Source organism: Nilaparvata lugens, chromosome 3 (assembly GCF_014356525.2).
Source record: "Nilaparvata lugens isolate BPH chromosome 3, ASM1435652v1, whole genome shotgun sequence".
In the NCBI taxonomy this organism is placed as follows: Eukaryota; Metazoa; Arthropoda; class Insecta; order Hemiptera; family Delphacidae; genus Nilaparvata; species Nilaparvata lugens.
This window is the reverse complement of record NC_052506.1, coordinates 34,090,755-34,110,291: the sequence shown is the minus strand read 5'-3', so window position 1 is coordinate 34,110,291 and position 19,537 is coordinate 34,090,755. Positions and strand designations below refer to the sequence as shown.

The window sequence follows — 19,537 nt, the reverse complement described above, 5'->3', positions numbered from 1 at the left end:
GATATGGCGAGCGAAGCGAGCCTGACGGCTAGTTCAATATATTGCAGTACGATAAGGAATAGCAAAAAAATCTAGAAACAATACATTTTTACAATTCAAATCAACTTTTTGTATTGAGTGAAGATGATGTGGTAGATGCATATTGAATAAAACAACTTGAAACTGTGACAACAGCTTGTTTAATGAAAATTGAGTTGATAGTTTTGGTTGCTACATAATTAGCAATCTCAGTTTAGCGTAATACAACTATAGAGAAGAGATAGCATTCGTAAGCTATCTTTTTTCTATGTTACAACCGTAAAACAGTCAGTTCAACTTCAGTAAACTCAGTTTACTAGAGATTGGTAAGGCGTAGAAGTGAAATGACTTTGGAAAAGTTTTACAAGCAATAGATGCATATCTAGAATAATCTAATATTCATCTATGGAACGTAAAAAACAGCACTTGTACCGGTACTGTAAACGACACATTCAATTTTTTCTCAAGATGAATTTTCCCACATAAGTTTGCTCCTACATTACGTGTAGAGTATGAGCAGAATTGATAATAGGCCTGCCTAATTGATGAAAAGTAACCTTGATCTTGATGATCTTGATTGCTCTAAAAAACTGGTTCTGAAATATAAGGAAAATACAAAATGCCCTTTGTGTTCAAGAGAAGACAACAGGAATACAAATTACAAACCGTATCTAGATTGTAGAGTTTGTAGAGTGTACTAGTTTGGTTTAGAATACTTGGAATCATTCCAAACTTTAGTAATGGGGATGAATTTGAATTTTTGAAGAAGCCAGGCTATCAAGATGTAGACTAGTTGAGATGAATAAAACTTGTTATATTGAATAGACTAATTCTCAAGAAAATAGGCGTACATATTGTAGTGAGAGATAAATTATCTATAAATTAGATAATAATAGTGATGTCCTTCGTTGAAGCAACTTTGCACATTTAGTTCCTCGTTTATGAAATATAGTTATTTATTGATTTTCAACTTTATCTGTTGCAGTGGAGACGGATGGATTTATAGATTTTATATTGGATGAAATGATTTGAGATTGTCAGATTTTCTCTTTGAAAATAAAATAGTTTAATAGAATAGTAAATTTTAATACGTAATTTTCAACTTATCGGTACAGGAAAGACATAATATACATGTCAATCGATGGATGTTAATATTGGATCAAACTTACAACGCCTATTTGTGTACAAGAATTTTCCACATTTTTAAAAGGAGGCTACAGTACATATACGTAGCAAAGATTGTTCCCAAGGCTTTTGATAAGAAAACGCGCTTTAAATGTCAGGCACACACATGACATATTTGGAAAGAGAAAAAAACCTTCAACAGTTGAAGATTTTCATTAAGAGAAACATAAAAATTCTAGGAATATATTGAAGGCTGATTATGTACCTAACTAAGAAATAAGAAATAAGTGGAGAATGGGGTTTGATCAATCGCTTTCATAAATATTATCTTCTCCCATAGAAAATATAAGAGATTTACAATTACATTGTAGGTGATCGTGAGCCAAGTCAGCCAAGATTGCCACTATACTTCACCGTTACAAAAATAAACTGTTCAACCTTTTCTTTGCAATTTTTGGAGGCAAGAAGAGGATTTTCCAATATATAGGTAACGTAATAATTAGGTGGGGGACTCCTGTAATTGGTTTGAGACATACAAACTTGAATTACTGTATTTCAATTACTTATGGAAATAAATGCGTGGGAGAAATAGATTGTACCCTTATGCATTCAAGTCACGTGAACCAATATTTCAATCCTTATTTGAATGATTCATGAGAAAAATCGTACTAGAACGAATTTCCGAATTAGAGCCGATACACATTCGTATAGCACTAGAGGGAGAGAAAACTTTGTAACTCAGCCTCATAGGAGGAAATTATTTGAGAGGAAGCCTAGCTATGCAGGGTGCAAATTTTATAATAGACTTCCAAGCTTTTTGAAACTATTATCACCTAACTGTGGATTGAGAAAATTCAAAGCTAACCTTCATAAATTCTTAATAGAGAAAGCCTATTACTCGGTGGATGAGTTTCTGGAAAACGATCCTTGAAGACTATTAGATAAGTACCGTATTGTAAATTTTTATGTATTTGTTATGACTGACATGCTATATTTTCAAGAAAATATTTTTTCTAATTGACGCATTCTTGTACATTTTTATGTATATTTGAATGAAGATGATTAATTGATTGATTGACTAAGAAAGATTCTGAAAACTGGAAAATTCTCTACGTGTTTGAAAGTGAACCAAAATTTGTTTTTGAGAGAATATTTTTTGATTTTAATGGAAGAGATGTGAAACGTGGAACCGATCGAAAATTATTTTAAAATGTACGTAAAAGCAATCATCCACCAGCAATTGATGGAAGTGAACGGGAACTATAATAATTATATAGAGAGCAAGTTTACCCGTTTTACCGTTAGGGTATTGAAGAAATTGGGAAGATTCTAATAACTTTACCGTACCCATTTCTTGTCTAATGCAGTGAACTACGATGCAAAAACAATTCATTTCTGTGGAGCCTTATAATGAAGTTGAATAATATTTGCTCCACAGTATTCTCTAGGATATTTTCACGATTGGATGTGGAACAAAATTCAATAATATTTTATTTTTTGAAGATCGAGAACATAAAATGAACAAATAATTGACCTCTTCAAAGGTTTTGTTCAAATTTATTTCATGAGTAAATACTATTCCTCACCTATACACATGTGAATAAATAAATCAAACACAGAAAAAAAGGAAAATGAGCAGACTAAGAGTGTGAACACTAAAAGATAAGGCTTGAATCACTTGTCATTAAATTCCCTCACTTATTAGAAACATTTATTCCACATCATCAAGGAATGAGAAAATCAAATAAATACATACGCCAGCATGAAAAATTCATACTTTGATGCAATTATGAGTGAAACTGCGTTTAAATACAAGGAAATTGGGCATGAATCACACAAATAATTTTTTCATGATTTCATCCTGACTCACTGTGGTGAACTTAAATCACTTCTATTTTCATTCTACGGCCAAGTACGCAAGTACCTCATTAACCCATAGAACTATGCACTACATTTGTTTACTTCAAAATGTAATTACTGCAGTGTGTGTTTTAAAAAAGATACATTTCTCACGGTAGAATCTTAAAGATGGCGTTCACCTTGAGATGGCTTGTGCAGATGAATGCAAGATCACGTGTGTGAGTACTGCCACTGATGAAAAAAGGTTGAGAGACGATTTTCTCAAGACAATCCTTTAAAAGTGACGCACGCACGCGCAATATCGCAAAAGACATATCAAGGAGACACACCAGATAGATGATAATGGATCAGGCAAAATAGTGATTATAAGAGGGACGAGGTTCATCTCAGGGATATAGAAATAATCACTATAATTGGAAGGGGAAAACAACAAAAGCCTAATGCGAATCATGTGGTTGATTCAAGTAGTAAGTACCAAACAGTTTTATTGGATGAGATTGAGTAGATTAATTAGTTCTTGAAAAGTTATGTATTAGTTCTTGAATAGAACTGTATTAGTTCTTGAATAGAACTGAATTAGTTCTTGAATAGAACTGTATTAGTTCTTGAATAGTACTGTAGTAGAACATTACAGGGTCTGTTCCTTAAAATATTAATAAGTCATGTAATATAGGAAGGATGCTTCTACTCACATGCATATGACTAATTTTAGTTTTTTTCCTATTTTAAGGTAATCTATTAAATTTCTATTTAACCAGCCTCTGGTCAAGAGTAACAGAACTTGGAAACTATAGCCAAGGAGCTGTAGAATTATCAACTTACAATAAAAAGGCAACTGAATTACAGTGAATGAAGAATAGGTAATACATTCTAATGCATGATTGGGTGCATAATAAATGCATGGTTTTTGAACATTTTAATTCAATAAATTCACTGTTAGTAAACATTTTGGAGTTGTTTTCAACTATTCTACTTACTCACTTTTCTAATCATTATTTTTTGAAATATGCCTTTGGAATTATCAGAAAGTGTGATACCGTAACTAAGGTAGTTACAATCATTTAAAAAGTCCACTCTTACCACTATTAATTCCAGAAATAACTGAACATATACTTCAGTAGAACTGTTATAACAACTTTTAGTTCCAGTAGAAGAGGAAGTTATTCGTGTGATCAATCAAATAGGATACTTACTTACTGTTTCTCAAGCTATTGAATTGTTAGGTTTAGGACAACACTTTTAATGTAAGAAAGACAGCAATGGACAAAGAAGCTATGTAAAATATACAATGTTATCATGAGAATTGTAGGTAGCTTATTGTAATGCAGTTCGAATACTACGTGCAGTGGATACTATCAGAGACAAATAAATATGGAGACAGTATTCATGACAATAATAGGGAGACAGTTAAACAGTATCTTTACTCTATGATACTATTCAGTCACCTATAAACTGAACGAATGGTGATAATTTCAAATCAATCCTTTCATTATTTAATTTAATAATTTTACAATAATGAATTTCTAATATAACTGAATGATGTTCTAGTATTTTAGCAGACATTTGGCACTAAGGAGGTCTACCTTTGTCCTTGCTTCGATTTCAACACAACGCCCATCCATTCTGCCCACACACTGAGGTGAGAACACTGCACAGTGCACTGCACACCCAAACACAACTTGGAGACAGCACCGGACAAACAAAACTCGTTTTCTTGGAGATGCACAAGCGATTGAATGAGTGTGATGAACTAACAGTTTTTAAAAGTGCAGAATCAATCTCAATAGAATACACACGTTCTTAATTAATCTCTTTAAACAAATTACAACAATGATAAAGAGAGTGAAATATTATATTAGTTTATATTGAAAACAACTCAGTAGTAAACGATTTAATTAAACTTGAGAGATAGAAAAGGATGATTGTTTTGTTTGATAACGTGATAAAGGTTTGAAAGAGATAAAACACACAGAAGTAGCATAATTTATCAAGTAACTGTGTTTGCATAAATTGAAGACGATTATCTTGGGTTTGAGTGCATTGTGGATTGTGATCACTAGAATTTACATGTTTGGAATTGAATGATTTATTTCTTTGGACTTATGCTAAAATCGGACTTATTTATTTGGAGTTATGCTTAAATCGGACTTATTTCATTGGACTTCCTTTTAATCATAGTTTTCACAGGATGTTTATCAAATACAAAGTGCGCCAAAGAAACTTACTTATCTGAAAAAATTTCCGTACGTTGAATTGGTCGTGTAGAGGCACTACCTCCGTAAACAAAGCTGTAGTGCATTCGTATTACGTCAACACAGGTAGGACTCCTACACCAATGAAAATTCGTTGATTTCAGCTTATCTATATCAGCTAGTGTTTCTATTGGTGTGGGAGCCCTACCTGTGCTGACGTCACACGAATGCACTACAGCTTTGTTTACGGAGGTAGTGGTAGAGGGGAAGGAGGAGGCGCATCTGGAGGGGAAAGGCCTCAAGTTTATACTCCCTCAAGTAAATAGCCATCATGCTCTGGTCTAGAGAGCAGCGGGCCTTCTTAGTTCTAATGGCCTATAACCATTAGAAATAAGCGGAAAGAGTAAGGCAGTCCAGTTGTGCGTTCTCCCCGGCGTTCGGCTCGCAAACACGCAGCTGCTATGGCAATTTCTGACTCCACTGTTCGACAAATTTTCCATGAAGACCATCAACTTCATCCTTATAAATTGGCTGTTGTTCAAGAATTGACTGAACGCGATTTTGTTGCCCGTCAAAATGCATGTGATGCTGATTGACAACCTGCCTGAAGAAGCGGTCATTTTTTTAGTGACAAGGCTCATTTCCACATGCGTTTTCTCGATGCGATTTTTCATGGTTATTAAAACTGGTTTATGTCGATCGACCATAGCACACCTCAAGAACAACATTCGCGACGCCATTGCCAACATACCAATTGATTTACTGCAACGAAATTTCAAAAATCGACTTCATCAGTGTATGCGCAATGGGGGTCGCCATTGGTCTGATGTCATTTTCAAGACTGCATGGAGAAAATGGGATATTGTATTCTCATATGAAAAAAGATTGAAACAATAACTGAAGTACTTTTGTTTTCATTGACCTTTCAATTAAGTAAGTTTCTCTAGCGTACCTTTTTCAATTATCATTGTTGTAGCAAATTTTCAACGAGCTACATTGGCTTTACTGCTATGTTTTATAAGGTAGCTAATAATTTCAAGTGAAAAGTGTTTTTTATTCACCAGTTATTATGATGTCTATTGATAAAAGAATGGCGAGCTGAGAAAAATTGAAAGGAAATTGACATTTTTCTTAAATATGATTACTGTTAGTCTCAGTTTGTGGAATACCGTAGCAATATCGCAATCTGTATTAAACACGGACTTATTAAGTGCAATATATCAGTCAGATATTATAATTCAATTTGTGATGAAGAATCAATCAATCAATGAAGATAAGGCGCGCAATCAACCTTTGATAGACTGATGCCGACTCAGTAGTGTGTTAGAATCTCGCAAAGCATAAATCATAAATAATAATAATTTGGGAATCATTCCTGAAACTAATTTGGGCATCACTACAAGCCAAGAAAATATCACAATTCTAGGGGAACTCACCTTTTATAAAGCGTATAGGATGTACTACCAAAGGATTCTACTAGAGAGTATCTAACGTAAGCCTTGGCACTATACCAAAGACAAAACCTTAGAATCTAGTTTGCTCAGATTCTGCATGCAGTCATCTGTGGATAAGCCAGCCAAACTGGGTGAACAAGGAAATGAATGTGCTGCTGCCGTAATCAGTGATTAGTAGATTGTCAGCTGGCGAACGAGTGCCGCACATACAGGAGACAGGAGACAGGTAGGTGGCACTTAACCGCGGATCCCATTTATTAGATCAGCCAACCTGGGCCTGGCTGGTTCCAGTACTCGTCAAGTAGAACGAAAAAAGCAGAAAGATGCTAACACTGGCACACACACTCACTCATCAACGAGAAACTCTCTCTTTCCTGAGCAGTCTGCAGCTGAAAAACCCGGTCCTGGTGACAACCTCTTTGCTCTTTCTCAGAATCACACAACACGGAGATGTAATGTAATAATCACTGTTCGACCCATATAACCTAGATTTTCAAGTGTGAAGCACCTTCAGTAAACGGAAGATTGTTGAGAATTTTAGTGATTAATACTTCTAGGAAAATATTAACAAATCTAATTGGCTGAATCTTGGCTTTAAAGCTTTTTTAGAGAATCTTTCACATTCTGGAATAGAGGAAACAATGTAGAGAAGTTGAAGATGAAAAACATGTACCGGTATATAATTGACCAATTAACCTATTCTTTCACTTATTTCATTAGAATAAATAGTTTTGGAAAACGTTTTTGGGGGATTTCTCACATTCTCATAGTAACAACTGGTATTATTCTTTTTTAATCGGAATAACAAGAATTCTAATTCTTCGGCCCGGTTGCACAAAGCCGGATAAATTTTGATCGTGATTAATTTCACGAGAACCAATCAGAGAAGGCGTTATTGAAAAGACGGCTACTCTGATCGGTTCTCGTGGGATTGATCAAAATTAAAATTTAACCGGCTTTTGTGCAACCGGCACTTCATATTATGAGAGTAGGACATTAATTTCAATCATGATACGATCTCAGTTCCTGTTTGTTGGAATTTTGGTTTTCAAGTATTCCTCGGCAAAATTTTAAATCGAAATTTCATACATAGGCCTAACGAACATGTCTGAACGTGAACTAACTTACAATCGCAGGTCTAGTGAGCAATGCTCCTAGGATATTTCTATTTTTGATAATGTTGAATATTTGATAACCGTGAATAAATCAGAATACGATTACGATTAAATATTCAAATAAGAAGCAGGTGTAATGTTTGAGTAACATTAATTACTAATGATATACCACTGAAAATTGATTATAATATTGAATAATAATTATTTTAAATATCAAATGAAAACTATATGAGTAGAACTGTGAACTTCTGCTACTGCAAATTTATTGGATATTTGGAATAATTATTATGCAGTAATACTATTCGAGCAGTTGGTTGACTGCAATTTCTAATAAAATCTTCCATCTTTGATTATAACACATTGCACATTGAAAAGTGAAATACAACCTGACACATTGATAAAACTTTATTTATTTTCTATGTGAGACTCACCCATTACGGAAGGACTGCGCCGAAACGAGTGACCATCCTGACAGGAGGCATGATACGGTCACAACAGCAAGTGGTGCCAGCGACCGAGCAATCATGACTGGTCACTCAGGGACCTGCAATCAAAAATAGAAATAGAATTGTGAATTGTGCGATTTTTCATGTATTCCACATTAAGAAAGAGCAATTCAAAATTAAGTTATCATTTATTCAAAAAAATTATTCAAAGTTTCAATGTCGGTCCCCAATGCTTGACCCACGTGGTGGACGAGGGTCCATCTATACGTGGGTATCATCTCGGACCACCCATATGGTCAATGCTTGTGGGTCATGATTTTCATGAGTTAGAACAGGACACATTGAATTATGTCTCCTCAGATATATTCGTGTTTACTTGATAATAATATCGAGTGAACTAGCTAGTTCAGGTCTGGTGTCAGAGTTTTCAGGTCGCACCTGATCAATTTCAGGGCTTCTGACATGACCTAACGACTGTTTTTAGACAGCCGGGACCAACTACTAATGTGTCCATCCGAAACACGGCAGAGGCCCGAGAAAAATATCGGGCCCGGGCCGGTCACTGTTTACTTATAATTTATTCATTAAATTGGATGTAGGTCTTTATGTATGACCAATATGTCAATATGGTTCGTTATGTGGGTTGACTTTTCATAGTACATGCAAAATGGATTTTTACAATCCCGCAATAATTATTCTCAATTTGATTAATAGCTTTAATTGTACTAGTTTCAACTAATAATAATGATAATTTATTAAGATATTAACAATTGAGGAAATAGGGTTGAGTAACGATAATTCAACCAAATCGGGTTGGTTTTTTAAATGACGAACGTAACCCTTCCATTTCCACTTGATTATTTTTGTGGATTAATGTTCAAAAAAAGAAGAATTTGCTAAAAGGAACATTTTTCATAAAAATTTAAAAATATTAGATAGACTCTCTTTGGGACATCATATAGATCTAGTTTTCGAGATCGTAGTACTGAAAGAGATATTTTGGATACTCATTTGTATAATATTTATAAGTACTTGCATTAGTATATATTGTATTACATTAGTGTATTGTTGAATTGTTAGTACTGTTTTGTTGAGTATTTTTTCAAAAATGGAAATAATGACATGCAGTGAGTTTGGAGCTCAACTGTAATTTTAATAAGTATTCTTAATTCTATAAATTTATTAATTCTATAATCAATGATTCATTGAATCTATAAATTAACGTTTTATAGGCGTTAACGTTTAGGCTATAACTTCTATATTTACATTTATTATTTTATTGACGCCATACTAACGCTTTCATACTTCACTTAGATTGCATCAATATAGTACGGTACTTCAATAGACATCAGTGCCAAGGATTATCATATACACATTGATTTTATCAATCTTCCTCTAGTCATCATCGGTGAACTCAGAGATAACCGGACGCCCAGCCTCTGACAGACTAAAGAGCCGCAGCCTCCACTTCTCTTCTGAGTAGTAGGCTATAGAAGTATTTTAAATCCTACTCCTCCTAAGAAGAATATTTTCATTTCATATGGCAAATGTTGACGTCACAAGGAAAGTAATGACGCGACATTCGTCAACACTTTGTTTCAGAGTCACTTTCTCGAGTACTGTTGCGAGAAAGAAATTTAGCTCCAAGAACTGAATATGAAATCGACCTGGATATGTTATTATTGTTCTTGGTTTAGTAACCTGCAGGTGTTACTCAGCTACAAAAGTCATCATCACTCTATTCTCTGCACGCCTAATTACGACGCATCAAAGATGTCGTCAACTTTAAACCACTTTCCCCGGCTGCTGCTGCTGATTCCTGTTGGAATCAGTGAACACGTTTCCTGCATCCAGTTCGAAAGTGCGTTTAGACGGGAGCAAATGATGGAAGTAAGCGCCAACAACAGAGAATATGAAGTATTACTGTATAGGGTAATAATTACTTCAAATGTCCAATGAAAGCTATATAAATAGAACCACGGACTTCTGCTACTGCAAATATTGACCGAGGAACTAAATAGTAGAAGTATAATGATAAATATGATGTATAACTTGATTCGGCACAACTGTGCGTTTAATATCAAGTGTTCTGTTAAAGTGATTTCTTTTTTGGAGAAGAGCTATTATGGAAGGAATAATTTTTGGAATAACTTAGTTCGACCCCAGTGAAATCAACAAAAACATATCTATCGGAGATCAGAGTGCAGAGAAGTGGTTGCTCCATGGTCGCTCTACAAGCTAACGCTTGAAATTCATGCGGCTGCTACTCCTGTTGCGAACCGGCTGCTCATATAATTCATGAGTTTGAAAATCGCTTCCCGGTGGTTCGGCCTACTTAAAGCTCTTTTCTCTCATCCGTTTTATTACCCACACACAAGCCAAAGAATTTTTTTTTATAAATTAAAATATTCGGACGGTTAATAAGTTTGATGGCTTCTTGACTAGTTAGTCAATGGTAATAGAAACGTTTTCTCTTCAAGATGAAATCTATTGATTGTATTGCTACTATTCTACAACTCTCAATTATTTCAGAAAATTGAGTCTGATAATGCAATATTGAAATTGAGATAATCAGACAAAGGACCTCAATTTTATAATGATGCACACTGATCTGTATAGGCTATCCTAAGATAACCTAAGACCTACAATGAAGACAATTACAAACTTGTTAGCTTTTGCATTGATGATACAAGTTGACATCTCATGTAAAAATTTGAAATTGAAATTTGAAATTGAATATGTGACTGTGAGAAAATTCAAGTGAAATTCTACACTGAATGTGTGATAGAATATCAAATGTCAACATTATTAAAAAATGTTATCGTGGCTATCAAATTTCTCGGTACTCTAAAAATGTTTTTAATTACTTGGTACTTTTTTGCGGCGCGGAAGTGGTGTTACCGCGTCAAGGGAGTTAATGATTCCAAGTTCATTAACATGGCGAAAAATGAAGATAAGAACAGAGTGAAGTAAATTAAAAATAACAGCCAGACACAAATAATCTGCAAAAAGATGGGAGAAAATAAAGTCAGTAGGACATCTTATCGACTTCTCTCGTCTATGCTTCTCTCTCTCTCTCTTCTTTTCCTCTTTTCAACATCTTCACTCGCAAATACGATTATTTTCAACGAGTTTTAGCAGCAATGTTAGCACTGATCAGGGTCACGGTGGCATTGCATCTTCAAATGAAGCACGAATTCTCAGTTGGCTGTGACACTGGAGGTTATCACGAGCGTCTGCGATCCAACACGGTTTATTACTTTCTTAATTGAATCAACAATTGGCAGACCAACTTATTTAAATAACTGTTTTTTATTCATGCATACCACAAACCACAAAATTAGTGAAGAACCATAAAAACGGTGATATCGGCTCTCATGATAAGAGATGGGAAATGAAGACAAAGCCATGATGGAGAGTAAAGGTGCCTTAAAAGACAAATCTTTTACCAAATAACACAAAGAAAAACACAAATGCATTGTGAGTTATCCGAATAAAGCCCAATATAGGATAACGTTGGAATAGAAAAACATTCTTGCCTTATCTGTGCTTGGAGCGTTGACCACTGCGCATTGCCTAATATTCAAACTTCTTCATCGATTTAAATGAACCTTCTACGAGAACAGTGTCGAAGGAAATCTTTTTTCCATAGCTTGAAAATGGAATCGAAGTACAGCAAAAAAGATTGCCAATGAAGGTAATCAATAGCACCGAATTACAGTATCTAATATGAAGTAATATGAATATAAAAAGTTCTATTCAATCATTTCCCAACTAAAGTATGAACTGAGAGAGCCTACTGAGGATATTGTAGTTTCGTCCATTTTATTTTCCTAATTCTCTTTCGTATTTTTCCCTACTTGAACCATTTTCTCTTCCTCTTCTTTATTCTGAGAATGAAGTTTTTCCATCTGATAAAATCAATAGAAATTTCATAAATCAACTTGAAAGTATACAAACAGGCCTACTCTTGGAGTTCAACACAATAATTTGAATAATACAAACATTGTGTAAAATATGCAACAATAAACCTATATTGTTTGTAGAAATGGATTCATGCTGTAACAGATATTTACTTCCACCAATTATTTAATATTAAACAAGTTGTATTCATCATTGGAGTAAGATTTAACAATATTTATGAAACTACATTATTCTGTATATTTGGAGTAACAAATAATTACAGTTTATTCACCATAAAACTTGAAAGAAAGTTCAATCAATACGTAGAAGCATGCCAAAACAGTAAATCCAAGATGAGAACACAAGATTTGAAATTAATGTAGAACAAATCTTCAATTACTTGTTCTGGCAAGAAATTGAGAAAATATAGCACGCGGCTCAAAGGTCACCTGAACAGGAATTGAACCGCAAAAACAGGAGAAGGTGCCAGAAATAGCCGAGAAAAATATGAAAGTGGAGATGAAATTGAAGGAAATACAAGGTTGAAAAAGAGAGGATGAAGTTAGGTTGAGGAGAGGATATAATAGGAAATGAAGGTGCTAATAAAAGAGAAGAACAGTTTCAATGAAAGAGAGGAGAGAATATGATTGAGAATCCAGATTTTTGTGTGGCGAGAGGTCAAGCAGTACAGTAGTATGAGGGTACATAGTAGCAGCATCATCGGTAGTGGTAGTAGCATTATTTGCTCAGGCACGCACATGCACAGTCGAGCGCAGCCGGAACTGTGCTCTGAATACGCGCTACATCAAACACAAACTAACTACAGCTCAAACAATGATCGACAAGCAACCAAACACAAGAAGAAAGGTGCTCTCTCTCCCACTCATGTCACTGTCACTCTCTGAAGGGCCGACGGCCGACACCTTCAATAAATGGTCCCTAAATGTGACCTGTGACGTCAGAAGCGTGACGAACAATACTGGTGTCGAGTCGACTGGTGAACTCAAGTTCAAGTGCATTGTGAAAACAAGAATGTATCCATTAGTACTGGCTTTGAACTAAAAAGAATTGCCCATGTTCTATGCTTTGAGAACCCAACAGGTTATTGGCTTGATGGTGGAATTCAACCCAACGAATTAAAAAAAAGTAACCAGCATTTGATATTCATAATAAGTATAAACTATTTTACGGTACTGTAAAATGTTTTCCATAATTTCAAGAAATAAACATTCTTTGTATAATACAGAGATTGTGAGAATAATTTTGTAAATTGGACCGACCTGCTTTCTAGACATGCATTCAATTAAGAGAAGACTGTTAGCTTGGTTCTTCAATCATGTATGACGTCACGGATGCTGAACTTGAAAGGAGAGAAAGGGAATAAAAACAGTGCAGAAACCTGATACCATTCAGCCATGAATCAAAGAACTGATACTTCAGGAGAGTTTTCCTCAGGATCAAGGAAAATCGGTAAGAAACTAATGAAAAACAAGTCTTTCTGGCGGCACATCATCCATGAACACTGAACGTGAATGAGGCTTTTATTGAGAACTGAATTATAAAATGAATAAAATCGTGTCAATTAATAATCAAGACACAGATTATTCCAGTGACTTTCTTAGAAGTCTTGTGGATTACCTGGATTTATTAAATAATAGAAGTCGTTTTATATTGCTAACTGGATTAAAAATAAATAAAGCACCAAATAATCACAATAGCTCAAACTTTCAATTTGTCGTTCACGCTTTAATGATAGATAAGTTTTGAAATTAGATGACAAACATCATATCAATTCTGATAATAGTCATTTCTTGTTCTTGGAGCTGGGGAACATACGATTAATACCAATTTAAGAAAAGGACATCCGTTATTGCAACTCGTATTTTCGCTTGTGCAAATAAGTTGACGGAAAAGTATGTCACGGCTGTTATCGCTCTCTAAACAATTATAATAAAATACATACTCATCTGAATGATTCAGCCATACACTGATGATTGGAAGTCATTAATTGCACATTCAGGCTCTGTCGAAAGCCATCAATTTAACATTCAGGCTATGAACTTATGAATCACTTGAAGTTGAACCCACCAACTATTACCTAGTCAAGGCACCCTAATGGAATGAGGAGCTATGAATCAAATTAATTCAATCTAAACCGTGAGGAGGTTTCACAAGGCGGAAATAGGAAACGTTGGGGATCATAAATGTATATAATATATAACATAGTTATACATTCATACTACTTGATCAATTCCTAGTCAATTAATGCTCAAATATTACTAGACTGACCTATAGTCTTTTGCAAAGCGCCGCTTGCTTCGTAAATTCACGCAACTTCATGAGATATTCTTCAATGATTTAAAAAATTTAAACGATGAGATTAGCATTCAATCAAGTCTTACTGCATTTTTTACTTTCCTTGCCCTACCTACTACCATAGGTAAGGAAAGTATTATTTTCCAAAATAAATCAGGTTCCCCAATTTCAAGTTTTCTGCATTTCAAGTTCAAAAACCTTATTTTAAAACATAGTTATCAATTCAGGGCTACTATAGTATTGAAAATTTCAAGTTAGATTGTAAGGTTTGGTTGAATTGAAGAGATTTATTTATTTATTTGTGGACAGAATCACAAATCATATAAAAATGATTAATTAATTAATTACTTAACTTTAGTTTATTAATCATTCAATTTTATTGCCAATGTTACGTCTTTATTTTTCAAGACAACATCATGGCCTGTAGACCATAAACAATACATAAACCACAAACATCACAAGACCTTACATTATAAATTACTCACGATTTTGATTGATTCACATAGTTTTACAGAGAAATTGATAACAATTGAAAAGTTTATTTTCAAGAATCAAATAAAATTTCCAAAATACAACAGATAATGCTCAGAGCATACTGCATTTAAAAATTATGTAACAGCAAATATAGTACCTTGGTATGGGTAACTAAGGAAAAACAATAAACATAAAACTAATAATACTGAAAACAAATAGAAACATATAAATATAATCTCTTTATTATTATACAATTATTATCACCATAAAAATCTCCATTAAAACCGTCTTAAATAATTCATTGTCCAACATACTTCGCAAAACTCAAATGAATTTGTGATAAACACGTCAAGAATTTTAGTTTCATAGGGAGATGTTATACTGGAGTGTGATAGTACAAATTAAGACCATGAAGTATTTAAAATATTTGTATAGCTACTATGGAGTTGATCTGTATCCGAACGAGAATTTAATGAATTTGGATGTTTTCTGATAGCAATCATTTCCAATATATTTCTTTTGAGTCTGTTGTCCTCAACATAAATAATTGTTGTATTCTCGAAATCGAAACTATGTTTTAATGTTAAATGATGAGCCACTAAAGCTGTGGCACCCTTTTTACGTTTCTTAGTCTTCAAATCATACTGGTGCTGATAGATTCTTCTACCTAACCATTGACGTGTTTGTCCAATATAACAACACGTACAATCTTTACAGTCAATTCTATAAATCAAGCCAGATTTTTTATCGTCTGGAGTACTGTCTTTCAATTTGCTGTAAAGTATATTTATTGTTTTTACAGGCTTTGTACTAATTGATGCGTTTGGACCAGACAAGATTTTAGTTAATTTTTCGGTAAGTGTAGGAACGTATGGGATTGTGCATTGCTCAATAGTTTGATTTTCATTGGGTCCATGTACCTGATTTGAACCAATTTCAGAAAATGTTTTAGATCTTCTCACAAATCCTATGATCTGCCAAATCAAATAATCGGGAAAACTATTTTGTTTCAATATTTTAGCAGCTATTTTCAAGTTTTTACTATGAAATTGTTCATCACTCAAGCCAATAGCTGTTAAAAGTAACTTTTTTGCAAAGTAGACTTTCTGCTGGAAAGCATGAATGGAATTGAAATTCAATAATTGATTAACTGTATCTGATTCTACATGATACCAATCAATAAGTAAACTGTCATCTTTCTTAATTACCGTGATATCCATGAAATTGAGTTTAGACTCAATTTCTTCTTTGCAGATGAATTGAATGGAGGGATATATTGAGTTGAAAGTTTTAATCATTTCATCTGTTTTATTGTAAGGAATACAGGTGATGATGCAATTTCCATGTTTGAAGATAAAGGGAAGGTGAAACGATAATTTCTGAACAGCCTCATCTAATAGATGTTCCATTACAATATCTGCTAAAATAGGACTCAAACAATTCCCCAAAGCGACACCGAATTTTTGTTTGAAAAACGTACCATTGAATTGGAAATACACGTCTGTGCAATATTTTAGAGCTTCACGGAAACATTGGACTGGGATAGGAGTATGAGCTTCCAGCAACGTCCACTGATCCAGAATCAGTTGAATAGCCTCATCAGCAGGTATTTTGGAGAACAAATTTAGAACTTGAAGTTCCACCAGGATATGGTTGGATGGTATAAGTACATTTTTTATTTTATTTTTCAGCTCAAACGAATTAGTGATATTGTATTTTTGGGTTGACAGATTTTTCAGAATCTTAAATAAAAAAGAGGAAAGTTCAAAGGTTGGAGATTTGTGAAAAGAAACAACAGGACTTATTGAATATCCATTTTTCTTTGTGCTAATTGATCCATACATTTTAGGAGGGACGGGGGATGGGTTTTTGAGCTCACTTCTCTCAGAGCTGTCTATGTATTTTTTCTTATACAGTTCATCAATTAATTTGTTAGTGATTGCGCTAACCTTAGCAGTTGGATCGGTTTCTATTCGTTCGTAAACAGTATTTTCTTCAAACAGCTTCAACATTTCTGATTCATAAACACTTTTTTCAATTGCAACAGTTTTACCAGTTTTATCAGCACTCATTATTAAAATATCAGGGTGTTTTAGCAAAAATCTCTTTGTATTATTCACAGCTTTCAATAAGGATGGCTTCTCTTTGATACTTTTGGCTTTGTAAATGAAATTTGTGATTATATTTACACACTGCATCCTACGTCTTTCTTTCAGTTCATGATCAGTTATTGTACTCAAACAGTATTCAATGTCGGCTATTATACGTTCAATGGGTATCTCATCGAACCGGCAAGGTAAAGAGAAGTTTGAACCCAGAGCTAAAATATTTCTTACCTCTGAAGGAATATCAATACTTGATAAGTTGATAAACCTATCCTTAGCAACTTGGGGAAATGAATTTCTTGTTCTGGACAGAACATGGTCGAATTTCTTGACATGTTTGCATTTTGTGGAGTTGAACAATTTATCAAACATAACAATTTGTCTCGTTATGAAGGCGAGAGCAATATTATTGGGAATACACTGAGCCATATCGGATTTGCATTCCAATAGATTATTATTAAGCCTATTAATTTTCCAAATGCAAACTTTAATCTCTAGGTTAAGCATTTTCCTTTTGAAGCAGTCAACTGCGTTATGTACGTCTTTCATGTATGGATGAGGAGATATCAGTGAGCTTTGAACAATGATAAACCCCTTTTGAAAATGCGGAGGGAATATGTCGTTAGATCTACAACGTAGAAGAAGTAGTAAATCGTTCCTTGCTGCAGCTAGCTTTTTTATGGAATCCGCATAGCTTTTCATAGATTTAATGGCCTGTGGTCCGTAAGTTGAACGAATGTGATCGGAAAATGTTGTCATGGTGGTTACTTTTGGCTGACCTCAGCAAAATCTGGTTCGTGAAGAAGGATATCGACGTTGATTCCGGGGCTCTTGGGAGTGAATATCGAGGTTCGGTCAGGTGACATGATACATCAAGAGTTTGTTGCCAACGTTCCGTCTATATTTTAGAAATCATTATTGCCTGAGAACAAAAACAAATATCAATTAGCTATACTACACAGAACCTTCAATAAATATTAGAAGAAAATTATCTTCTTGAACACTAAAATTAAACCCTATTAGGTCCACAGGTCTAAGGTCCACATTAGAATGGCAGGATTTGATTACAATTATTGGAGTTGCTATCGTTGTCTATCATTCGACAAAGTAGATAGTGCTATCCTTTTCTAGCTCTGCAGCCTTGCCAGCTCGTTTTTTAACAATGTGGAAATATGAATAACTAACAAAATATTTTATCTCAATAAATTATGAAAAATGTATTATTAAATCATTGAAAATTAAATTTTCTTGTCGAATAAAATATAATTGATTATTTTCAACAAGAATGAACAGTTTTAATATTGCATCAGATATACCGGAATCAGCTATCTTCTATAGAAGGCAGTGACAGGCAGAAAATCGTCAATGCTGTCCTCTAATCTTTCTCCACTGCCATTATAACGTGAACCTCAAGTGAATATTAGACAAGATTGGAGTCTAATTGACAGTATATAGGTAGTAGTTTCTATTTTATTATGTAATTTTACAATATCAATTAAAATTCTACAAATGAGTTAAATTATTGATTAAAATTGAATTAAGAAATGAACTAACATTGAAGAATAAGACTAATGTGAAATTAAGAGATAATATTGTTGAATGTAGTATATCAGTACAAAGTAACTCCATCAATGGAAATTGATTCAACGAGAGTAAATAAATCAAGGGAGAAATATTTGTGTTATTGTTTACATTTCTTTGTTGCGCATCAGTTAAAAGTTACATTCATTACATACAGAAGCATATAACACAAACCTAAAAAATCTCATACAGATAAAATGAGGAACTGAGGTGAATTGAGAAGCAAAAGAAGAGAAAAAAATGAATGCTTATCAAGCCAAGAAAAAAAGATGTAATGAAACACACATTCAAATTATTAAAACCTATATGAAGAAAATGATCAAATTTATAAATTGATTGCTTGACGGTTTCAGTAACAAGGGAATTGTGAATGAATAGTGGGGGTAAAATGGGAGGTAAAGAGAGGAGGAGTTTGGAAGAGGAGGGAGGAAAGGCGACACATAGAGGAGGAAAATTGCAAAAAATCAAGTATTTACTTACTTGGACTGTGAGTGAATACAGCTGTTGAATTCGATCCCAGAGCAGAAAGACTCGTTGAAATGTCCGTACTAACAATCCGAGCTATTGAAGGCGAATGTCGGCTCTCGGCTGTATTGCATTATGCATCCACTGCCAGGCCAAAACAAAACCGACAAAACTGACCCGAGATTATTGCAATGACGTCATGCTCATACTACTTTACTCATTATTTATTTGCTTTATTTCTACTCGTTATTTGTATGAAATGAGCAGCAACGTTTTCCTCGAACTGCATCTGAGAGCTGGTGTGTGACTGTGTGGTGTATACAAGGAAAACTCAGAAATATTAGTTTATTCGCGCATGCGCATTACATTCAATGACGATTGCACAGCGGCGAGATAGTTCAATTCCGGAAATCCCCCATCAGTTTCAGAATGATAATCATTTTAGGTTGCATTCAATGCATGCAATACAAGTCCTGGTTCACT

The 19,537-nt window shown here is 34.2% G+C and overlaps 1 protein-coding gene across 4 annotated transcripts in view; it reads right to left on the bottom strand.

Moving 5' to 3' along the window:
- LOC111049737 (CD109 antigen) overlaps window positions 1–19,537 on the bottom strand; it is an 83,040-nt gene that overhangs the window by 46,576 nt on the left and 16,927 nt on the right. For 3 of the 4 annotated variants that reach the window (XM_039423591.1, XM_039423592.1, XM_039423589.1), the window contains exon 2: window positions 8,196–8,308. In XM_039423591.1, coding sequence (XP_039279525.1) covers window positions 8,196–8,290 — 95 coding nt within the window. In that variant the 5' untranslated portion in view covers window positions 8,291–8,308. Of the gene's footprint in view, window positions 1–8,195; window positions 8,309–17,787; window positions 17,931–19,069; window positions 19,370–19,537 lie in introns of those variants that run through there. The other variant, XM_039423590.1, reaches the window with a different exon arrangement.